This window comes from Akebia trifoliata, chromosome 8 (genome assembly GCF_017979445.1).
Source record: "Akebia trifoliata isolate Shusen 1 chromosome 8, ASM1797944v1, whole genome shotgun sequence".
NCBI lineage: Eukaryota > Viridiplantae > Streptophyta > Magnoliopsida > Ranunculales > Lardizabalaceae > Akebia > Akebia trifoliata.
Genome location: NC_141382.1, coordinates 52,361,747 through 52,383,964, shown reverse-complemented (window position 1 = coordinate 52,383,964; position 22,218 = coordinate 52,361,747). Strand labels below are relative to the sequence as shown.

General features: G+C 36.4%; 3 protein-coding genes across 6 annotated transcripts in view; 1 reads left to right on the top strand and 2 right to left on the bottom strand.

Moving 5' to 3' along the window:
- The window catches only part of LOC147397746 (ARID/BRIGHT DNA-binding domain-containing protein), a 10,421-nt gene extending 5,625 nt beyond the window's left edge, over positions 1-4,796 (top strand). For both annotated transcript variants that reach the window (XM_086449656.1, XM_086449655.1), the window contains 8 exons: positions 363-498; positions 587-760; positions 1,356-2,000; positions 2,804-2,941; positions 3,093-3,191; positions 3,410-3,510; positions 4,072-4,162; positions 4,498-4,796. In XM_086449656.1, the coding sequence (XP_086305782.1) occupies positions 363-498; positions 587-760; positions 1,356-2,000; positions 2,804-2,941; positions 3,093-3,191; positions 3,410-3,510; positions 4,072-4,162; positions 4,498-4,596 (1,483 nt within the window). In that variant the 3' untranslated portion in view covers positions 4,597-4,796. The remainder of the gene's footprint in view (positions 1-362; positions 499-586; positions 761-1,355; positions 2,001-2,803; positions 2,942-3,092; positions 3,192-3,409; positions 3,511-4,071; positions 4,163-4,497) is intronic.
- A 1,113-nt stretch (positions 4,797-5,909) lies between these two features.
- Positions 5,910-10,672, bottom strand: AIP2 (RING/U-box superfamily protein). The gene is made up of 5 exons (XM_086449657.1): positions 10,389-10,672; positions 9,371-9,596; positions 9,022-9,260; positions 7,830-8,039; positions 5,910-6,350 (listed from the first exon to the last, which is right to left on the bottom strand). The coding sequence occupies exons 1-5, from the start codon at positions 10,533-10,535 to the stop codon at positions 6,201-6,203; spliced, it is 972 nt and encodes a 323-aa protein (XP_086305783.1). The 5' UTR covers positions 10,536-10,672; the 3' UTR covers positions 5,910-6,200.
- A 917-nt stretch (positions 10,673-11,589) lies between these two features.
- On the bottom strand, positions 11,590-17,887 carry LOC147397744 (uncharacterized). Of its 3 annotated transcripts, none has more exons than XM_086449651.1 (8): positions 17,742-17,887; positions 15,650-16,468; positions 15,080-15,175; positions 14,799-14,969; positions 14,520-14,585; positions 13,634-13,699; positions 13,367-13,435; positions 11,590-12,288 (listed from the first exon to the last, which is right to left on the bottom strand). In XM_086449651.1, exons 2-8 carry the CDS (start codon positions 16,352-16,354, stop codon positions 11,842-11,844), a joined length of 1,620 nt encoding a protein of 539 aa, XP_086305777.1. In that variant the 5' UTR covers positions 16,355-16,468; positions 17,742-17,887; the 3' UTR covers positions 11,590-11,841. The 3 variants fall into 3 exon arrangements, with proteins under 3 accessions (XP_086305777.1, XP_086305780.1, XP_086305779.1); XM_086449654.1 differs by having other exon boundaries at positions 14,799-14,960; XM_086449653.1 differs by lacking the exon at positions 17,742-17,887 and adding an exon at positions 17,567-17,710.
- Positions 17,888-22,218: the final 4,331 nt, after the last annotated feature.

Below are 22,218 nucleotides of genomic sequence, written 5' to 3'. Positions count from 1 at the left end.
TGAAGTCGATGTTCTGCTTATTCACTATTCTCTTATGGTCTATTGGAATTCCATGAGCTAGGGGTATTTTGCATGCGCAAGAAATATATTAATGAATTACAAATATAATGACAATTATTTTGTGAAAACATTGTCTACAAACTCCAGATTTCTGATAAAACACTTGGTTTTACCCCATTTTACGCTACACTTCTTTTTCAGATGAAGGTGGGCTAGATAAATTCTTTGAACCACTAAATAGGGACTTCTAAGATATATGCAAGTTTATACATGGCCTATCACAGTCTGGGTTCATATAATCTTTCTCACAATTTGAGAAAATAAAGTAATTCAAGTTGATGGGTGGTAATAATGTGTTGCAGTGCCCCACCACCTCCTCTCCAGGCGGGAACGTTTTCTCGAGGGGTCGTAACCATGCGATGTGACCTGTCGACCTGCAGTTCTGCTCATATATCTCTTTTAGTATCTGGTAGTGCGCAGACTTGTTTTGATGACCAGGTAACAGTAGGTTGCCTTATTGAAATTTCAGTCATTCCTTAAGTACCATAGACAGATGAGTCATTTTATATTTTGTATCAATGTTCAGCTCTTGGAGACTCATATAAAGAACGAACTTATCGAGAAGAGTCAACTAGTCCATGCATTTCCCAGCTGTGAGGAGAGCAAGCCATCTTTATGTGAACCTCGGAAGTCCACTTCAATAGCTTGTGGGGCTGCCATATTCGAAGTTTGCATGAAGGTTCCAACATGGGCTTCACAGGTATCTTTTCTCTAAACCTTTCAACTTTTTATCTGTTAGCTTTTTGAGTAGTCAATTGACTTTTATTGGCTATGCGAAGTGTTTAGAGTTCCAAATCCTTGAAGGACATGGAACTAATCTTCTGCATGCTATATCTTGCATTTATTCCTGTTTTGCACTGACGTATCCAATACACCAGTACTTCATTACTTGGATTGGTCGTAGACTTAAAATTGCATCATTTGACATGATCGTCTTCTGGAGCAAAAACTTGACAACTGAAGTGGTTTAATGTCTTGGTGACAAGTCTCTACATTAGATTGTTCGGAGAGGTGTATTCCAGTTGTTTTTCGTCTCATGTTTTTTAAGTTAGAACAAGATTTCATGACATTAGGAAAATAATCGTTAGGAAGCAAAGCTATCTTTTCCATTCTTGGTTTATGTTTGTGAGGTGGGCTGCTGATTTAACGGTGCTGAAACTTTTGTGCCCTTGACAGAACACACTTTATAAAATGTTAAAGAGTCCAAATAGTCTAGTACCTTTTACGCCATTGTTTATTAAGCTACATCTACATGATGGTTTCATAAACCATGAATTTATGGTGTGGTTTCGCAGGTTTTGAGGCAACTTGCTCCAGAAATTTCTTATCGTAGCTTTGTTTCCCTTGGAATCGCTAGTATTCAAGGATCCGCTGTAGCTTCTTTTGATAAAGATGATACCAAGCGCCTTCTTTTCTTCTGTACAAGGAAAGAGAGGGATTTTAATCCGCAGAATGCTATGCCTAGTAGTCCCCCAGTCTGGTTAAAACCACCTGCTCCTAGCAGAAAGAGGTCTGAGCCTTGCCAAGAGACAAGATCTGTCAACGGCTGTTCTATGGTGGGTGAAGGCAGAATGGGTGATGCAAAAATAGATGAAGACCACAATAAGGAAAACGGACCAGTTGATGGGGCAAACATTCCCTTAGTACCTGTCAGACAGAAACTGAAACTTGCTGCAATGAGACCCATCCCTCACACTCGTCACCACAAGATGCTGCCCTTTATCGGAGGGACTATTGAGGTTGAGACATATAATGGGGGCCAGGCGAAGACTAACTTATCAGTTGTTCCCTCTACAAAGCATAATATAGTTGGTCCTGTTCCTGTCACCCATCGGAAATCATCCTCAAGTTCTTTTCAGGCTAAGCAGATTATTTCCTTGAATCCCCTACCCCTGAAGAAACATGGTTGTGGCCGATGTCCGATTCAGATTTGCTCAGAGGTGAGTTATTCTGTTTTAGGATTGGAACCTGAAACATGGATTCCTTCACTTTTTTGGTGTTTTAGTTTTTACCTAGATACAGGATGCCAGATTTACTGATTCCTAGAGGCTTGATATGTTGACACATCCCTTCACACAAACATCACTCGCAGATTCATGCACATATTTCACTCTTAGTTTTTGTACATTATTTTCAAGTGAATCATCCCATGGGGTGTTTGTGACTGAAATTTAAGGGACCTCATGTCCGCTCATTGGAGGAATTTCATTTCAAGCTCTTTTCAAGTTTTGCAGGGAGCCTGAGGTGCAACTTGGTTTGATCAGATAAGAAGAGTGAATCTTCCAGAGTTTCCCTTTCCTTTTCCCGAAACTTGTGGGATCACCCATCTTTATTTTTAATTATTTTGGGTATGTTTAAGTGGTGCAATACTTGTCTCAGAGTGGTGGACATATTCTGGATCCCATAATTGAATTGCTCTTACCATATAGAGATCTCTTAGCTCTAAAACTGATCTGGTGAAATGAATGTAATCATCAGATCCAAAGACTTTCATGACTGTTCCACATCTCTTTCGCCATTCTAAAGATAGCAAAGTTCAGATGGTTACAGTCTTCTGGTTAGCTTTTGGCCTGGGGGACCCCTGTGTGGTTGGGGCACATCACTGTGTTACATATAAGGCACAGTAGGGAGGATATCTTCTTCCTGTACTCTGGTCCTAGAGCAGTTCCTGTTCAGTGTTGCACGATTTGATGCGCTTGTATCATGGTTTCTCATGTTGGCTCTGGTATTTTATTTTTTACAGGAGGAGTTTCTGAGAGATGTGATGCAGTTCCTCATCCTTCGGGGACACACCCGTCTTGTTCCGCAAGGTGGGCTTGCTGAATTCCCTGATGCCATACTCAATGCAAAGCGCCTGGACCTCTACAACTTGTATAGAGAGGTGAGCTGTTGTGTATCTTGTTGGTATGCGCCTTTCATGCTGCCACAAACTGCATAAATGTTTCCTCAAGTAGTATTTTGGTTCATCGTGGTGTTGCTTTGATATTAAAACTTCTAACTGTTAAATCCCCCCTCACGTCTCTTTCTTTTAGGTGGTTTCAAGAGGAGGGTTTCATGTTGGAAATGGCATCAACTGGAAAGGCCAGGTTTTCTCTAAGATGCGCAACCACACAGTCACTAACAGAATGACCGTATGCCCTCCAACTTTGCCTATCTGTTCATTCCCCTCATAGTTGGGGTATATTTTGTATTGTATTCCTTGTTTGCTGTGGTTAATAAAACCATCTGTTTTTTTCTTCCTCTGTTAAGCTGTTATTTACACTATTCTGCATTTAGCTATTTTTGAAGCCTTACTGTTCCCATAATTACGATTTTGTCAAACTTCTTTTTTTCTTGTTATTTACACCAGGGTGTTGGAAATACGCTCAAAAGACACTATGAAACATATCTTTTAGAATACGAACTGGCCCACGATGATGTTGATGGAGAGTGTTGCTTGCTGTGTCACAGGTTTGCATTCTCTCTCTCTCTCTCTCTCTCTCTCTGTCTATATATATATAGGGTCCCGTTCAGCACCAAACATTTTGGCCAACCATTTTTGTCCTACATGGGTTAGAAGTTTTGGAATGGGCTGATTTTTGGTGAGGATGATCTCTACGGTGAGGAGATCATCCTCACCAAAAATCAGCCCATTCCAAAACTTCTAGCCCCATGTTTACAAGTTGAAAAAGTGTGGACCGTCCATTTTTTGTAAACCATTTTTGATGGGGTTAGAAGTTTTGGAATGGGCTGATTTTTGGTGATGATGATCTCCTCACCGTAGAGATCATCCTCACCAAAAATCAGCCCATTCCAAAACTTCTAACCCATGTTTTGCCAAAATGTTTGGTGCTGAACATTTCCCATATATCAGGATCCCTTGACTCCTATGAATGACTCTTGAAAAAAATACATGATCCCAATCCTTTAAATGCAAAATCCAATGATTTTTATCCCGGGATAAGTATCTCCGAGATATATATATATATACTTCAGACTTGTCTCATTTTTGGTGGGTGCAACATTTCACAGTAGTGCAGCTGGTGATTGGGTGAACTGTGGCATATGTGGTGAGTGGGCACATTTTGGCTGTGACAGACGGCAGGGACTCGGTGCTTTTAAGGTATGCCACGACCTGAGTATAAAATGTATATAAATCTAATACATATCTAAAATACTACATGGTCTATTGTTTACAAATATGGGAAATGTTTGTACCTCATGATATGGATTGTGGTGTGCATCCACAATCTAAATGCATGCTTAATGTGAGAGATGCGTAGAATGCATTGTATTATGTAGGTGGGTGGGTGGAGATGTAACATTTAGTGGGGGTGTAATGATAGTCGTGTCTTAGCTCACCTTCAAATTTGGAAAAAAAGAAAGAAAGAAGTTTAATCATCACTGCCAATGCCTTTCTGGTCTGTTCTATTGTATTAATAATTTTTAATGTGACAGGACTATGCAAAAACGGATGGGCTGGAGTACATTTGCCCTCACTGCAGCATAACCAATTTCAGGAGGAAACCACAGAAAGCTGCCAACGGATATTCGTAGGGGTTGACCACCTGAAGTTCTATGTAATCTGTTCCATTTATTTGTTTTCTTTGTTAAAACATAAAGAGAAAAAAAAGCTGCGGTTAGATTATGGGTTGGGTTGTATAATTTTTATCCCCCTGTTATTGTTGTTTCCATCTGAAAGTGGCTCAAAGCCTAAATGAAGCCTCTCAATTTTAAGGCAGATTAGATTTATCCTCTGAAGATACTCAATAGTGTAGGTCATTTTCCCCCTATTAATGTTAATTTGGAAGTGATTAGCCATAGTATTTCACCACAGGTCGGATATATTCAGAATCTGATTATCAATATAGCTTTTAGTTTGTAAAATATTTCACTATGAGTAAAAAAGGTTGGTGAAGATTATTACAGGAAAGGAGAAAGAAAGTCACTACTCTCTAGCCATGTAAAGAGATGCTGATAATAAAATATTCATCTATTTCGATTGATTATTTGGAATTGATGATGTGGTTGGATGTTTATTTCTAGGCTGACATTAATTAAGATCCACCTACTAAGTACCCATTAGACCGGAGATTGATCAATTGGAACTAACAGAGACTCAGTTTTGAAATTTTATTGTCACAGAGACCACATGAAAAACCATACTGTTTTCCTTTTCCTTCACATGAATTGGTGGGGGGAAAAGATGATTGTTACAAGAACAAGCCAACAAAATAATATTCCATTTCATGTCTTTGTCCACACCTAAACGTATCATTTCATTCCATTCCATTGGGTGATCGGGATGTTAGTAATGGACCCAACTGAGATTAGTGACTCAGTCGACCTTCCAAACATTTTCTACAGCTTCCTTCAATGAAGCTGCTTTTCTTCTCTCTTTCTTTCTTTCTTTTCAAACAGTTCCACTATCCATGAAGATTTGTATTAATTCCTTCACCAAGGACTTCCTTGTAAGAGATTAAAGAGGGCATTCCGACCATTTTATTAACCAATCATAGAAAGACCAAAGACCAAAGTCAGGGAAGGTGTATCACGAGTATGATGAGAACTCCAGGTATGGTACCTCTAATTTCCCCCGAAATCCAAGGGGTCATCTCAAAATTACTCTAATAAAAATTTGACACAACCAACGACACACCTCCACAGCACAGAAAATGAGAGGGCCCAAGCTAGATTCCATGCAGGTGACCCATTCATAACTCATCTTCCATTTAAGGGTGTTCAATCCTTATGTGTATGTGTGTGAGAGAGAGATTCCAGTCACGGTCATGGGTAGTGGAAGGGGAAGGGGGTTGGATGAAGTTGGAAATCCATTTTCCATGGAAAAAAATCAACAAAAAAAAAAAACATGAAAAATGAGATTTTCCATAAATTAAAAGAATTTTTTTTTTTTTGAATCCCCACCCATTTTAACATGCAATCAAACACATCCTAATAGAACAGTTGTCCATCAAGCCCAGGGAAATTGGGATTTGATTTACAATATCTGGCACCAGAGTGACGGGAACAACATACATAGCTAAAAGTTGCCAGTTCAAGGTAGTTATTGTAGAAGAAAATAAGACTAACAGCTATACATACCACTAAGAACCACAGGAAATTACAGTAGTTCCAATAAATTCAGTTTTTTTCTAATCCCTCTAAACATACATGTATTCACCTCCTCGTAGGGCATTTGCAGCACCCTTGCGTTCCTCTTCAGCCTCCTTGTCTCGCTCTTTCTGGCTCTCGTAGACATGGTCATCAGTTTCCAGCTCAAATCGGCAGATTGGGCATGAATTGTGCTTGTCCTGCCATACATAGGACAACATCAGACTCTAATAAACCTCCTCAAGTACTTCATTCAGGAAGAATCAAGCGAAAGTGAAGTTGGACTAAGCAAGCAAAATTAGGAAAAGAGGAGGATACATACATGCCTCGCAATTAATTTACGTTTGGACTTAAAAAAATTATTCAAACAAGTTTTATGAAAGACAGTAGAAGCCATACATTGAAGCTCAAAAGGCATATATTTATAAAATTTCCTTGACATTCTACCAATGGAATTTTTTTACCATTTCTCCAATACTAAACTCATAAAAATCGCATTGAACAGGGTATGGTAAAGAGTCAGACATCTATAGTTCCTGTATATATTTTAATATTTACAACTTGAAAAAAGCTACAAACAACCCACATAATGGGACAAATATGCATGATAATGATGATGGTTTAAAAAACCTGTAGCTAATGTCATCAATGCAGTGGCAAGAAATCTGCTCTAACCAAATTATCAGAATCATGTTGAACAATTCGAAACTCAGTTGAGAAGCCTTTCTTTTGTTTAGCTCCAAGAATTACCCAGCAAAACCTACTATTTTACTTTGTATTCATCCAGTCAACAATCAAGTTAATCAATTTTACATAAAATAAGAGTGATTAAGATTTGCTGAAGCAAACACTAATAGATGCCAATAAAAGATGTTCAGGTTCTCAAATCTTGATGGGCCTAAGTACTACTACTTCTAGAGGCATAAATTTTTTTTACATTAAGATATATAATTGAGAAGCTATCTGAAGTGTTGGAAAGCTTGTTTCAAGATTAAAATCTATTACACAACTTTTATAGAGATTTTAATATTCTGGACAACAAAACTATAAATTTTGACATCTATTACTCAGATATCTAACTAGGAAACATATTTCACTTAAAATGGATGGCAGGGATTTATTCCTTGAGTCTCAAGTTAGATTTGAGATTTTACCTTTATCATAGACAGAAGTTATGAAAGCATTGTAAATGAGACTTTTAGATTATTGAATGAAATTTATCTTTTTCCTCTATCTAGTTCGTAAGCCTTCTTGGATTAGTATCCTACAAGAGGTCTTTTCCCCGATTTTCCCAACGGTATAATTGAAGCTCTATCCCCTACTTTGCTACCCTACTATTCCAGCTCCTACCTCTTCCAAGAATCAAAACCAATTTAAATCCGAGCCTGAGATTTTGACCATTATTTCAACCTTTGCCAAGGCAGGAATCTAGTCTCCTGAACTGATTTTAATTATTCTCACATCATCAACATAGAAATAAAAAGGCAATTGCATAAATCAGTTTTCTCCAGCACAACATTCCAATATTGAACTAAAAGACCAGGCTACTAATTGATTAATTAATGCAAAAAAATAGTAAGCTGATTTCAATCACCAGTACAACAAACCAACAATTAAATCAGAAGACTTATTGTCGATTACCAGTGCTTGAAAGGGGGGGTGAAATTAATTTAGATTACCAGCCACGGCTTTAGACAAGGGGGGTGAAACAAATGCTTGCAAGGCAACTCCTGCATCTTGTCATTTATGACCAAATTCTCTTGGCAAACGGCACACTCCATCTCACTTCCCAGATTCGCTAGGATTTCCTCGGTAACAGTGATTACTGGAAGCTTCTTAACCACTTCTTTACTGGCTGGTGGTCGTCGTGGGGGTCCAGCACCAATCTCCTATACATTTTAGGCAGAGAATCAATATCAAAACCTCCTTGATTACAAATTGTGACACAGTAGCACCAGTGTGAATGGAACAAAATTTAAATTACCATTAAGGAAATGAAGTAATGCTTCTCTCTTTGAATATATTATTGTATTTTAGAAAAATAAAACCCAGGATGCTAGGTCCTTACAAGCATATAACAAAGTAAGAACAATTTGGATGTCCAAAATGAAGAAAATCTCTGTCTAGGGATTTTGACATTCAAGTAAATCTTGAAAAAGGAAAAGATTAGATTATATTTTCTCAGAAAGGAAAAGAAAATAACTGAGGCAAGGCCCGGCTGAAACATAATAGGCTGAAGCCTCCTCAGACAGTAAAGGTGCAAGCCTCAAGGTCCAAGGCATTGGTGCACAGTCGAGGCACCATTACTTTATATATCCCTTTTCCCTATTTTCATTTGTTTATTTATGTATATATTTTGCACTAGTTATAGCTTAAAATTATACCATAATACATGTTTATGGACATATAAGAGTGTCAAGCTACCAAGAGACATTGTGTCAAACATAACCAAATGAAAATAGTGACTACAACTATGACCATGGTTTTTGTCTTATATAGCTTAGAAGTTTCAAAATGGGCTGATTTTTTGTGAGGATGATCTCTTCACCATAGAGATCATCATCACCAAAAATCAGCTCATTCCGAAACTTCTAACCCCATCAAAAGTGGTTTACAAAAAAAATAAACGGTCAACGATTCTTCAACTTGTAAACGGGGGTTAGAAGTTTCGGAATAGGCTGATTTTTTGTGAGGATGATCTCACCATAGAGATCAACCTCACCAAAAATCAGCCCAAATCGAAACTTCCAACCCCATCAAAAGTGGTTTATAAAAAACAGTTGTCATAGATGTTATCACAATTGTTGTCCCATGAACCGTCCCGTATATATACACACACACGGAAGCAAAAGAGAGAAAGATGTAGTATACCTGCAATGAAGCTTCAATGACATCATCAAGGTCTTGAAAGTTATGGCCTATGCTATTCACCAATTCTTCCATTAATTCAGAAGCGCTTTCTGATGTGCTTCCATTATTGTCCCTTCTCTGGACTTGAGATGATTGGGCTGTTGCATTAATTATATGCAGAAAATCCTGTGCCACTAACCAAGCAGGTCGTGGGGGCTCAGGATCCACAGTCAGATGCCCTTCAAAAAGATATCTAGAACCTGTTCATAAACACAAATGAAACAAAGAAATTAAATTTCAAACAATACAAGCTCTCTCATTTAAATGGAATGCCTCAAGTCAACTCATATAAAGTAAATAAATGGAATACCTCTAGGTTCCCTAGTTTGTGTAGATTCCAAAACTTCAGGTTGATCCTCCAAATCACGCAAGTGCTCGCAGGCTTTACCAATGCAAGTCCTCAAATGTTGCCTTTCGGAGGACTCAGTAACCAGGCGCCCCGCCTCCTCAAAAAGCCCTTTACCAGCAAGCCAGAATCCAGGTGCGGTATATCTCGTCTGTAAAATGGTTGCAACCCGACAAATAACAGAATAGATCTGCAAAAGCACATAAGAAATAGTTGATTAATTCAAAATCAAATGACAACAAACTACAACCAAACAAACATGGGGATTCTACTTTCCGATTTGGATTTAACACAAAACGAATACATCACTATATTTGGGCATAGACCCATAGCTCGGTTGGTTTGACACATTGCAAAGCAACCTTGAGGTCGTGGGTTCAAATTCAGCATACCCATAAAAAAAAAATTCATCACTATAGTTCCTTAATACATCACCTGAAATTCAGTTTGAGTTGTGTATTTGTTTAGATAAACCTAGTTTGCCATTCGTAATTTCCCACCCCCAAAAACAAAATTAACACCAATTCGGTGAAAAAACACTTCTATTTTCAATATTATGTGCAACTATTAGAACTGATTATAATTATAACTTCAGATCCGGTAATAAATTTCTACGAAGACTCAAAATTATGGATTTTCTTTAATCAGAAACTGATAGTAATCTTATAAAAAAAATGGAATTTCTAGGACAATAAAATTAACCAAGAACCACCGATCCATCAACATATCTTTCTGATTCAAGAAATTTCCCCAAAAAAAAAAAAAAAAATGTTGAAAATGATCCAATTATGATCTAATCAATCCCTAATTTTAAATCCTTGTGAAGAAAAACCAATAGAGAATTAAAACGGAAGCAAGAAGCAAATCTTAAGGAATTGAGACATAATTATACGAATGAAGGTAAGCATCGATCTCATATCAAATCGACAAAACAAGAAACAGCTAAAGAAAAATTCTGGTAAGAGAGAGAAAGAAAACGAACCGATTTGCGGAGAGAGGGAGAAGCAGAGGAGTAGTTCTCAATGAGGAGAGATTTAATGGCGGATACAGCCTCTTCGAACGTCTGTTTCCTTCCGAGCTGTTTCTGCAAATCCTGTAATCTTTCTTTCAAAGAATCCTCAGATGCCATTATCGTTCGAATCTCACAACAATATCCTAACCCAAAAGAAACTATTGAACAAACGTCTCTTCTCTTCTCTTCTTATATATTATTAACAGCGGAAGATTGATTTTCTTGCGAGAGGGGAAACAACTAACAAGCGCATTTTTACTTTTTAGAGGAAGAATTACGCTAGGGTGCACCGACTTACACCGATTAAACTGGTACGACTACAACTACAATACACACCCATTTCAAATTCATAATGGTTCAACCAATTTCGGTCCTCCTTGGTGGGCTGGACTTAAACACACCAAAAATTAGGTCCAGTCGCGCACTCCAGAAGTTGGATTTGGCATTTAAATCATGGGCCAGGCCCAGGCCCAGACCTAATAAATGACATCAAGTTATAAGGTTTCTTCTGATAAGAAACATTCAGATAAATAATCATCAATCAGAGATTATTTTAGTGTGGAAAGGAAGCCCAAATATGTAGGGGTTTCGATAGAGTGTGCCAAATGATCTGGCCACGTTTCGATAGAGGGTTCATGGGGATCCGTTTCCTGGAAACTCTAAGATCATCCTCCCCATTAACCTTGCCGAATGTTTGCCGCTTCATATATATGTCTTGGGATTGAGACTAGATTTTTCAATTTATTGACAGCCCTACGGCCCCTACCACATTCATCCACGTGGCAGGCGGTACATTCTCTCTGGCCCACGATCATTGGGCCCAACCATTAGCGTACTTGCCAAGAAACAGCCCAAGAACCCATCTGCCGGTTATATTTTGGGCTTGACAATGAATTCAAAGCTTATGATTTAAAAATAAAAATTGCTCTTATGTTATGTTTGATGCATAGAGCTTTTCCATCTTTATACTTGGAACAATTAGTTTTAGATCAAGATCGAATTAAATATATATATATAAATCTTGAACGGAAGGTTGAGATCTTTGTACCAGTTCAGTTTCCAATTATATGGCATTATTGAGTGTCCCAAAAAAAAAAAAAAAAAAAAAACAGAAATAAGTTCATCCATATCTTGTTTGTGAATTGAATTTTTCTTAAAAAAGCCCACCAAATTATTTATTTAATTCCCATACAAGTACATACATCCATACATATACATACGTTTGAGTGCCCAAGGTATACATATATGCATGTGTGTGCATATATACAGTATGAAAAACCTAAATTTCCATAACCAAAATCCCAGTTCGGTACTTTTTTTTTTTTTTTTTTTCTGCTCTCTTTGCTACCTACCTGTGATTATCCAACTGAAATCTAAGATCTAAGAAACGAAAACTGGAAGCAGGAAAGGGAGATCAGATCATCTATGTCTTGGGTTTCAGTTCACTTGAACTGCAAATAGTGTTTTTCACCTCTTCTTGTTTAATGACGGTCCCATTGCAACCACTGATTCGGCTGTCTTCACCATTATGGATCCCGGTTAAATTCTTGTCCCCAAAGTTCTCGCCATAAGAGGAAATACCAATGCCAGGTGGAGGAGGTCCATGGTTTTGATGAACAAGGGCATGGGTCAAGATGAGTTTCTTTCTATCTGCAGATACTGGTCCAGATGATGCCTTCCTGCCAGAGATGGCAGTTGCAAGGGCAATGGGCATGAGACAGAGACCTTTGCTCTGAAGAAATTGCATGGCTGTGTTTACATTGGATTCCATTAGCTTCACTACTTCCTGCTCAAAGGCGATGTTGTCTGGAGATTCAAAAGGATCAGCTCCCTGAGCAGCAGATGGTGAAAGAAGTAGACCATTAGAGCCCTGAAAAATAACAAAATCTCAGATGAGAGAATTACCTTGGCATCACAATACATACAATTGTTGATCTTGGGATCCATTCAATGACTACAACCTCAGTGATCATCTACATAAATATATAGTAAAAAAAAAATACTTATATATAAACGTCGCACATGCATCCAAGTGTGGATGAATGGTGCTTGGGTACATTCATTTCTTTTTCCCTTCAAAAAAAAAAAAAAAATGTAGAAATAAAGCAATGGGTGATTTAGACATACCCATCCACATTTTAGTGAATGTTTGAGATGCCCTCCCTTTGTTTTCAAACTAAGGGATACCTCAGTATTCTCTCGTAGACTAACAAAATATAACGTAACCTCATCTTCAACTGTAACAGAAAACCCTTGATTTTTCTTCCTAAAACCAGTCATCTACAAGCTCTTCAATCTATCATTTGAAGAACCTAGACTTAATCCCTTGTAGCAAACCCTCAACTTTTCCATCCAAAATTCCACCATCTTCTACTTCACTCCTATATTTTCCTTGATGATTGAAGTTTGAACTAGATAGAATCTTAATGTTGAAGAGCAACGTAAAATTTTTTGGTTACAGGTTAAAAGATGGGGGGCATTTAGGTCACTTCTCATTAGTCTATTACAGAACACCGAGGTCAAATTTTTTTTTTTTTGATAAATATAACTTGTATTAATGAAAAGAAGATAGGGAGGCTGAGATAGCCCCCAAACAACAAGAAAGGAGAAACAACAAAGCGAAGAAAAAAGAAAGCAAAAACACAAAACCAACGGGGGTATGTCTAAATCGCCAAAATGTGTAGGGGTATGTCTAAATCGCCTTAAATCAATATACACTTCAAATGATGGATATAAATGGTCCACACATCACAGATATTACCATTTCACTGAAAAAACAATAAAACAAAAATACTTCCACAGAGAAACAAACATCAAAGAGAATGGGAACTCAGTTGTGCTCATTTCATGTAAGAAATTGAAGAAATTCATATAAATCTAAATAAAAAAAATAAAAAAAAGTAATTCAGGTAAATCTGAGAGAAGTTATGAAAGGAAGGGGAGAACACCTCAGCTTGACTGTCTGTAATTAGTGGAACAACAGCCCCAGTTGCCCCCAGCCTGCTCATGCTTAAAACCTGCAACGGAGCATATCAGACAGACCAGGTCATCCAAACAAGATTAGAAAGCATCTTTCTAAATGATTTAGCTTTATACTGTCTAGATGAATCATTGTTGGACTTGGTGGTGAATCTTCGTAACTGACCCAAATCAGATAACCAATAAGAATTAAACTTTTAAATCATGATTGAAAGATTAGAACTTTCTTCACAAACCTTGACTTGAAGCTGAAGAAATTTGACATACTCAATGATCTCGTCAAGCATCGATGCCTTATCCGACTGCTCAAGAAGCAGTAGAATGAATTCAGTTCAAACATTAAAGATTTAAAGATCCCTCGTTTGCAATATCATTAGAACTTATCAATAGATCAGATCCAAATACTTCATAATGCATTATGTCACAATCATCAAATAATTTAAAATACAAGTATAAAGCCAATTAAGAGCAAGCCTGGGAATTCAACTTGAGACTATTCTTCCATTACAAGTACAACTTTACCAAGTTGATGATTAACTTGCTAAAATTATAAAAGCAGGTTAGCTGAGCCAGTCCACTTTCAGAGACATGTTTACAAATGGAATTCCAGAGTCCCATCATATCAGGTAACCGACTAAAGGCAGTTCCATGCAATTCCAACTGTGGTGGAATCAGTATGCAAATTGTACTTGGCAACTTAATTTTCTTATAATGTTGAATTAAATAGTAACCTGAGTTCTAAGGAAAAAACGAAGACAGTTCCAAGCCCAACACATTTGGATCTGATGATGGGTTTGGTGGGGCGACATGTTGGATATAATTCTGACAAGTTGTGACGTGATAATTCATTCAATTTGGGTAAAAAAAGCAGACTCATCCAACATAGTTTGTCACTTGATACCATGTTTCTCATGATATACCAGAAAATTGATTCAAATAGAACCAGAGAAGAGTCACCTATAGTTGCTAACAGTTTTCTCTTGACTCTCAATAGCCAAAACTTGAAGTACATGATGAAATGTAGACAGACCCAACCAGTCCTTACGACTAATTATAGAACATTTTATTCTAAAAAGAGATCGTACCTAAATAAGGATAAGAAAATCCAACATAAGGTAATACCTTGTTAGAGTTTGGGACTAGTTCTTGCAGATTCTTCATCCTTTCAGCAATTTTCTCTCTCCGAAGCTGCGTTTAGATATGTGTTTAGATATTATCATACACAGCAATAAATTTTTACAACCAACAAGTAAGAAAAAAAATTCAAGCCTAAGGCTACAACCCAGTCCTAGTTATGGAAATCTGTAGAAATTTACAATATAAGCAGGGCTTCTTTCAAATGATAAAAAAGAAATTGCATACTAACCCGTTCAAATGATAAAAAAGAAATTGCATACTAACCCGTTCAGCAATGCTGTGTGGATCAGTAGCCTGACCCCTACGTGCTCTCACACGAGGCTTTGCAGCGCCATTACAACCACCACTGGAAGTAGCAGGTACTTGCGGTAACTGAGATACAGGAAACTGGTCTGTATAATGCTTGATGAGATTTCCTTCATTTGACTGCAACAACTATGCACCAATAGATATAAGAGAACAACACTCATGACTAACATAAAATAGTAAGCACCAGCTAAAGCCTACAAAAAAGTGTTAAAAGAGAAATAAATTATATGAAACACCTGCAGTTGAGAGTGTAATCCTGCTGTTCTTGCCAATGGAATATGGTGTCCAGCGGCGAAAGTAGACAAACATTGGTTGTTCAGCATGTCTTGTTCCTGTCATATCAGACAAGCACAAGAAATGTTAGATGGGATGGACCAGGTCAAGGAAATATATTTTTGGGCGATTCTCTGCATTGGATGGTGGAATCTCTCTTCTCTACCAGAAAATGAGGATGCCTCGTTGATTCAGAGCATCGAACCATTAATTTACTCACAGCTGGCCCTCAAGAAAGAATACAACTTGAACAATCCTTACCATCAAATGAATTTATTTAGTTTGGTTGGCCAATGAAGAATTTGATATGTTTCAGAAAAGGAAAAATATTCACATAGTTGGAATTGTACAGTTGTTGCACATTTTGGGTTTGGACCAATAATCAGAAGAACATTTTATCAATGGGAGGACGCAGACATAGACTAGTCAATAATGTGGCAAGGAAGGATCACACCATCCAAGTGCAGCCCCAATTTATATTTCCTCAACCCTATGGGATGTTAAGTAATGGTCGAACACTTCTAAAATTATACATCTACAGACAATGAGGCAGGCAAGTTGCCAATTTGCAGAATTTTATCATCCCCAAGGTATCTGTTCCCCAAAACATTAGTAGCATTCGTATCCAAATATTCTCCTTGCAAACCAAAGCCTTGTAGTTTATCTTGTCCCATAACCGAGGAAAGACAAGAAACACCCTCATAAGATGGTGGAGGCCATAATTGCGGGATTGATGTGAGGGATTGAGAATCTAAGAGGGATGGTTGAAACCCTGATGGTTCACTGTCATTGCTTCCGACAGAACCAGATTCAGGTGGTGCACGAGGTGACTTAGCTGAACCACTAACTGTCGATAGCAGCTCCGGCGAGCAATGATTTAATGTGCCCTGGGTCAATGAATTAGTGTTCAGCTGCAGACTCATGTAACCAGCTTTCGAGTTACTGTCTGCCACTCCTGGAAATGAGGGCTTGCTTCCACAGTCTAGACCTTCTTGTTTTGGTTGGACATCCCCACCAACAAGCATAGAAGAACCTTGAGTCACTAAACTCTCTATCATATGACTTGAAGGAATCATGCTTATGGATGAATTATTTTCATCACCCATGTCTGCTCTCATTGAACCAGGGAGTAGCCCATTTGTTTGAACTGGCTCATTGCCAACCCAAGATAACCTTTCAGTCGCATTGCCCTCCGACCATGAAGAGGATGAGAGGAAGTAATCGAGAAACTCGTCCATAAAAAAGAGTTTGTGTGGTTGGGACTCCTCTATGGATTATCAAGTCTTTCTATGGTAGTAGGTTGGATGCGATGTGTAAAGAGCTGCTTCTTCTCATATTCTCTTGGCTCCTACCTAAACAAACAAAAGTTAAATTTATGTTAGCTCTCCATTAAGGCCACGGTGGGAAGAAGTTCGATAATTCAGAAGATATAAAATGTGAGTAAATAAATAAGTATTCTTCTTGGAATGAATGAATAAGCTATAAAATCACAACAGATTGGCTACAACCAATTTGATCAATCAGATCATCGCCACATAATCACAATCTTATAATTGCACACAAGGTTTTCTCCAGCAACGTTAGATGGGTAATCTATCCAGCTTAGGTAGCTGCAAAAGTTCTATCTAGGCAAAATGGGATACCTATCCTCCTCGCTAACAATTCTAGGAGGATTAAGGTATCAGTTGAAGAGCATGTCACAACTATACCCAAACCAAAGATGTAGTAAATATCTGGTATCCAACATTCCTACAGGTGGAGGAAAGCATAATCCATGAGTAAATTGCTCCAAAAAATCAAATGCCACGTAAAAGGGTATAATATGTTTTTCATCCATAATTGCTAATGTATACAAAATGAGGCAAGTAGTAAATATGGTGTCACTGACTTTAAAACGAACATTTCATTGACATACAAATTTTGAAGATCCCCAACAACTGTACAATTATTGCTTGATATAATTGTTGTATATATTGACCAGAGCAATTCCAAGTTGCAGCTTCAAAGAGAAAATATTTGATCAAACTTACTAATATCACTACTGGTATCAACAGATTTCTAAATGACCCTTTCATCATCAATTATCCAAAATCATAAACAGAAATTCCCATCCAAAAAAAAAACCTTTGAAGCTTAAAAATGTTATCAACCCTTGATTAAAAAAACCCATTTCTTTAACAAACTACATACATTAAATATGATTATCTTTAGCAACCCAAAATTGGAATTACTCCTATAACACACCCATCGTTTCAACGAATACCACCAACAAACCCTCAGTAACCCTTCCAAAACCCTTATTTTAACCACCCAAGTCACTACACGAACCATGCAATAAACAGAACAACAAATTGACAAATACCCAAATAAACAAAATCCACCAGACCTCTAAATATCAGCTAATATTCATTAGAAATTAGCAAAATTTACTCTTTAATGGACAATCTCACCGTTCTTAGTTCATGCAATTGCTCTCAAAGTACATAAAACAAAATGAAATTAAAACCCCATTAGCAATAATTCATTAAAAACCCCAAAAACAACCACAGCAATTCATCCATAATTTACTGTAAATTTTCTGATAAATGATGAAAAAGAGAAAGAGAGAGTAGGTAGAGAACTTACCGAGAAAGCCAAGAGAGTGTTAGTTTGAAAGTACCTAAAATGAGAAGAAGAAGAAGAAGAAGAAAGAAAATAAATTTGGTTTTTTAAGGAAAAACCGCTGAATTTACATCGATAATAATTAAATTAAAATTTTATCATTTATGCCTCCTAAAGTTAGGACACGTGTCGAGATTCGATTATACCAGATCGTTCTTCCGTTTGATGAAACCGTCCCTTAGGGAAAAATAGTCCCTTTTAAATATGCCGTCAAAGGGGTCTTATTGTCCCGAAAATACCCTTGAAATTGATTTCCTACTTAGTTTCTTAAACGTTTGATGTGGGCAAAAATGGTCATTTTAAAGCGGAAGTTTTCATCAGTCCGGACAATACGGAGAGGTTTTAGTTCTTTGAATTTAGTGGTTTTATCTGCTTTTAATGACGAAAACACCCCTTTAGATAATTTGAACGTTTTCATGGATTTTGCTTCACCATTGAGGTGATTTTGGTAAATTTAACACTTCGACGCAATGAAATAAGGGTTGAGATCCGTTGACTCACGAGTAAACCACAAAATTGCGACCGATAAAACAAAATCAACGGTCAGATTTTATCCTAGAGATCGCGGTACGTTTTCTAACCCAACCGTTGTATTTCATGTATTTCAAGGACAAAGTCACGTATCTATAAGTAAATCATGATCGTTTGATATTGAGATTGAAATTTTTGCATTTTTTTCATGAGACAACATATACCAACCCATTAGTAAAACTACATGTGTTGGAAGCTATTATTATAATCTAAAAGATTTTCGATCCAAAGATTTATTTTATTTATGTTGTGGACATTGGATAATATCCTTACAAGGTGAGAATAATCAAACATAATTAAACAAATGTCACCCAAATCAAAATTATCAGTAATTATTAATGAAATAAAATTAATAATAAAACTAAGTACTGCATCAAGATTTGTCAAATATGTGAATGATCAATAATCACCATCTCCACCTTTTGAATTGGTGAATCTTAATAGTGAGAAACCTTATGAAGAGTATGTTTGAATAAGTTTTCATTGAAATTTATAATTGACAAAATTAAGAATTAATATATGAATATGAAAATTATTAATCTATATAATAAAATACATCTGTTGTACACATTTCATTTCAGTTAGGTCAATAATAATTTTTGTGGGATTCATTTTATTATTTTCCATCTGCATCTCTCTAACTTTATTATTATATTTCATCTTTAATCCATTTTACTATTTTTCATCTTTTATGTTAAAATAAATGTTGATTAATATTTATTTAAAATTGATTCAAATAAAATTAATTTAGTTTATTTTAAAATGATTTTTGAAAGTTACTTTATGGTTGGTGTACTTTTTGTTAAAGAAAAGTAAGTAATTTTTAAATGAACATTTCTATTGGTTGATAACTTTTCGCATAGATTGAAATTTGTAAAAGTTATTTTGGCTCCTTTTTTCAAATTTTTATAAATCCCACATTGCTTTTTAAAATGTTTTGGAGGGATTTTTAAACCTATAAATAAGAACCTATTCTCAAACTCTTTCTTCATTCCTAAGACTCTCTCCTTGAGAGCTCCTAATGGTTTCAAGCTATATGGAAATTTAATAATTCTTTTTTATTTTATTTATATATATAGATATAAAATAAGAAAGAAAGAAAGAGAGAGAAAGAAAAATTAAATATTTAATAGGGCCGTCCAATTTTGGATAGGCACCAAAGCTGATCCGGAAGGTGTCGAAGGGACCTAAGGGTGCTTAATGGATTCCTTGATCCGAATAGGTGCCTAGTGGTTCCAATGGGTTTCATACTTATTGAGATTCAAAAATCATTTACGAATGGGTGTGATTTTTATAATTGTTATATATTTATGGAGATTAATTCTGTTAAGATAACTAATTAAAAAAAATTCTACGAAAAGAGGCATTCGTGTATCTGAGATTCTGAGTGACAGATTTTCTCAAAATAATGCAAATTTTGAGGAAATATACAGTTGTGTTAGAACTGGGCTCTGTTGTATCCTGAAGACAAGTTCGCCAGCAACCCATCTGCATCTTCGTATTCAATCGGAGTGGGGGCGTCTGTTGTCTATAAGACAACGTAGATTACTACGTGCCTCAGAGCAATTTAAGTTTAAGTTATATTTTCTAACATTTTATACTTTAACTTCAAATAATAATAATAATAATAATAATAATTAATATACTTTCTTTTAGAGATATATATTCATAGAAACATCTTCCCAAAAAATAAATAAATAACTATTGTCCAAAATAGATAGAATAGAGTCATTCAAAACAAGGAAACTTTATGTTTTTGTTCTTGATAGACCCTAGGCAGGCAACGGCCATTTGATTACTACTAAGATAGGAACTACCATCAATTGGTAAAATTTGAATGGATGGACACACAAGGATTTTGGAACAACTTGGTTGAATATTTTGTTCAAATATAATCTTTTTGCTCTTGAGCTCAATGGGGTTTCATGTGTGGGTACATGGTTACCATAATTTTTATCCTACCACAATATTATCCAAAGGTAGAGGATTTAGCATATGAGAATCCCTTGATTTCTTTGTCCTCGGCATTGTAAGGCAATTCAAATTGAACAAAGAGGTATGAACTATATACCTATAGTCTCTTTAGATCCAAATAAAAGAGTACATTCAAATTGACTTGTATGTCAATTTTCCAATAACTCCCAAATCACATTGAGAGATAATTAGGGGCAAAAATTGAGTCTTCTCATAATGGGAGTCCCACACCTCATCAAAAATGGATCCCAATAAAGCCACTAGAACATTGTTTTCTACAAGTAAAACAATAACATTGCATCCAAACAATGTCATTAATAGAATAGAGCCGACAAATGAGATCGTCTTGATAATTCACATGTCATCATCATCAATAAACATACTTGGGAAATCATCTTTTTTATATCCACACACTTCTATAAATAGGATGAGCCCTTGGACTTTTGAGACTAAATCATGTTTTCTTGAGGTCTCCTCCAAACTATAGCCTAATCTCTCTCTCTCTCTACCTCAGCGTCAAATGTGCAATAGAGATGGGAGGATATTCTTAGTTACGGACCCCTTGGAATCATGTTTTTTAAACTTGTCCGAGACTGAGACGTATCGTCCGAGTTAACTCGATATCAGAGCTGAACGAGACCAACTCACAAAGTGATTTTTTTTTACCGAGTTTTATGTCTCACATTATATTTTTTGAGCTATCTCACAAGACATCTCAAAAATATCGGAAAACTCGTCCGAGACGACTCGGTATCGGAGCTGAACGAGATGAGACGCGATACCAAATTTAAAAACCATGCTTGGAACTTATATTTTTTTCTTCCATCTTTTCCAAGGGTATCTGAAAAATGATTTCGATAACAGAATCCCCTTCTCTCTCTCTCTCTCTCTCTTTTCTTTTTTTTCTTTTTGAATTTTTGGAAAGATAAACTATTCCCCAAGGACCTTGAATGTTTCTTCCCACATGTCATTATCATATTGTGCACTTTACCACGAAAATGTTGGCCCAGCCCAGGGTGAATCAAACACCTAAGTGACCATGAGTTCTGAATAATTGTGTGATTTCTTCGTTGCCAAAAGATTTTTGTTTTTAAACATGTTCTTGGTTTCTGTTGTTTTTCATCCATGCACCCATTTGGGAACCCCATAATGAAGATATCTAATTCAACATCAAACGTACCAAAGGGTGGGACCAAACATTCACAGATCATATTGTCCCATGGAAAACACCCAAGTTAACATTAGTGACCCACCGTCGAGTTTTACTTGTTAGAAGTAGATGTTAAGTGTTTGTTTTCTCATTAGAATGCAAGGTTTAAAATTTTAATTTATTCATATTTCGATCTGTTTGAAAATAAAAATTTTAAATTATGAAAACATAAAATATATATATATGATTTAAAATACAAAAAAAAAAAACAAAAAAAACAGTACTAGAACTCATATTACTACAATTGACAACTATTTATGGTAAGAATAATTGGATCAACAACATTTTCAATGCAACAAAGATTCTAATTACTAACATGAGTTGTGATTTTCCATGTCAATGAGGCGAGTAGTTCCAACCAGAACTCTAATTTTCATGATGGGAAGATACCATAGAATTCTAATGTGTATAAATAGAGGGTAGTCGGCCAGTGTGGTCACCTTCTTGCACACATGCAGGCCTCTTGCTTTTTCTCATCTCTCTATATGCATGTATATATATATTCCATTATATGATTTAAGGATATCACCTCATAAAAAATCAGCTCATTTCAAAACTTCTAACCTCATCAAAAGTGATTTAGAAAATGGATGGTCTATGATTATTCAACTTGTAAACATGGGGTTAGAAGTTTTGGCATGGGCTGATTTTTGGTGAGGATGATCTCCTTACCATAGAGATCATCCTCATCAAAAATCAGCCAATTCCAAAACCTTTAAATCAAGT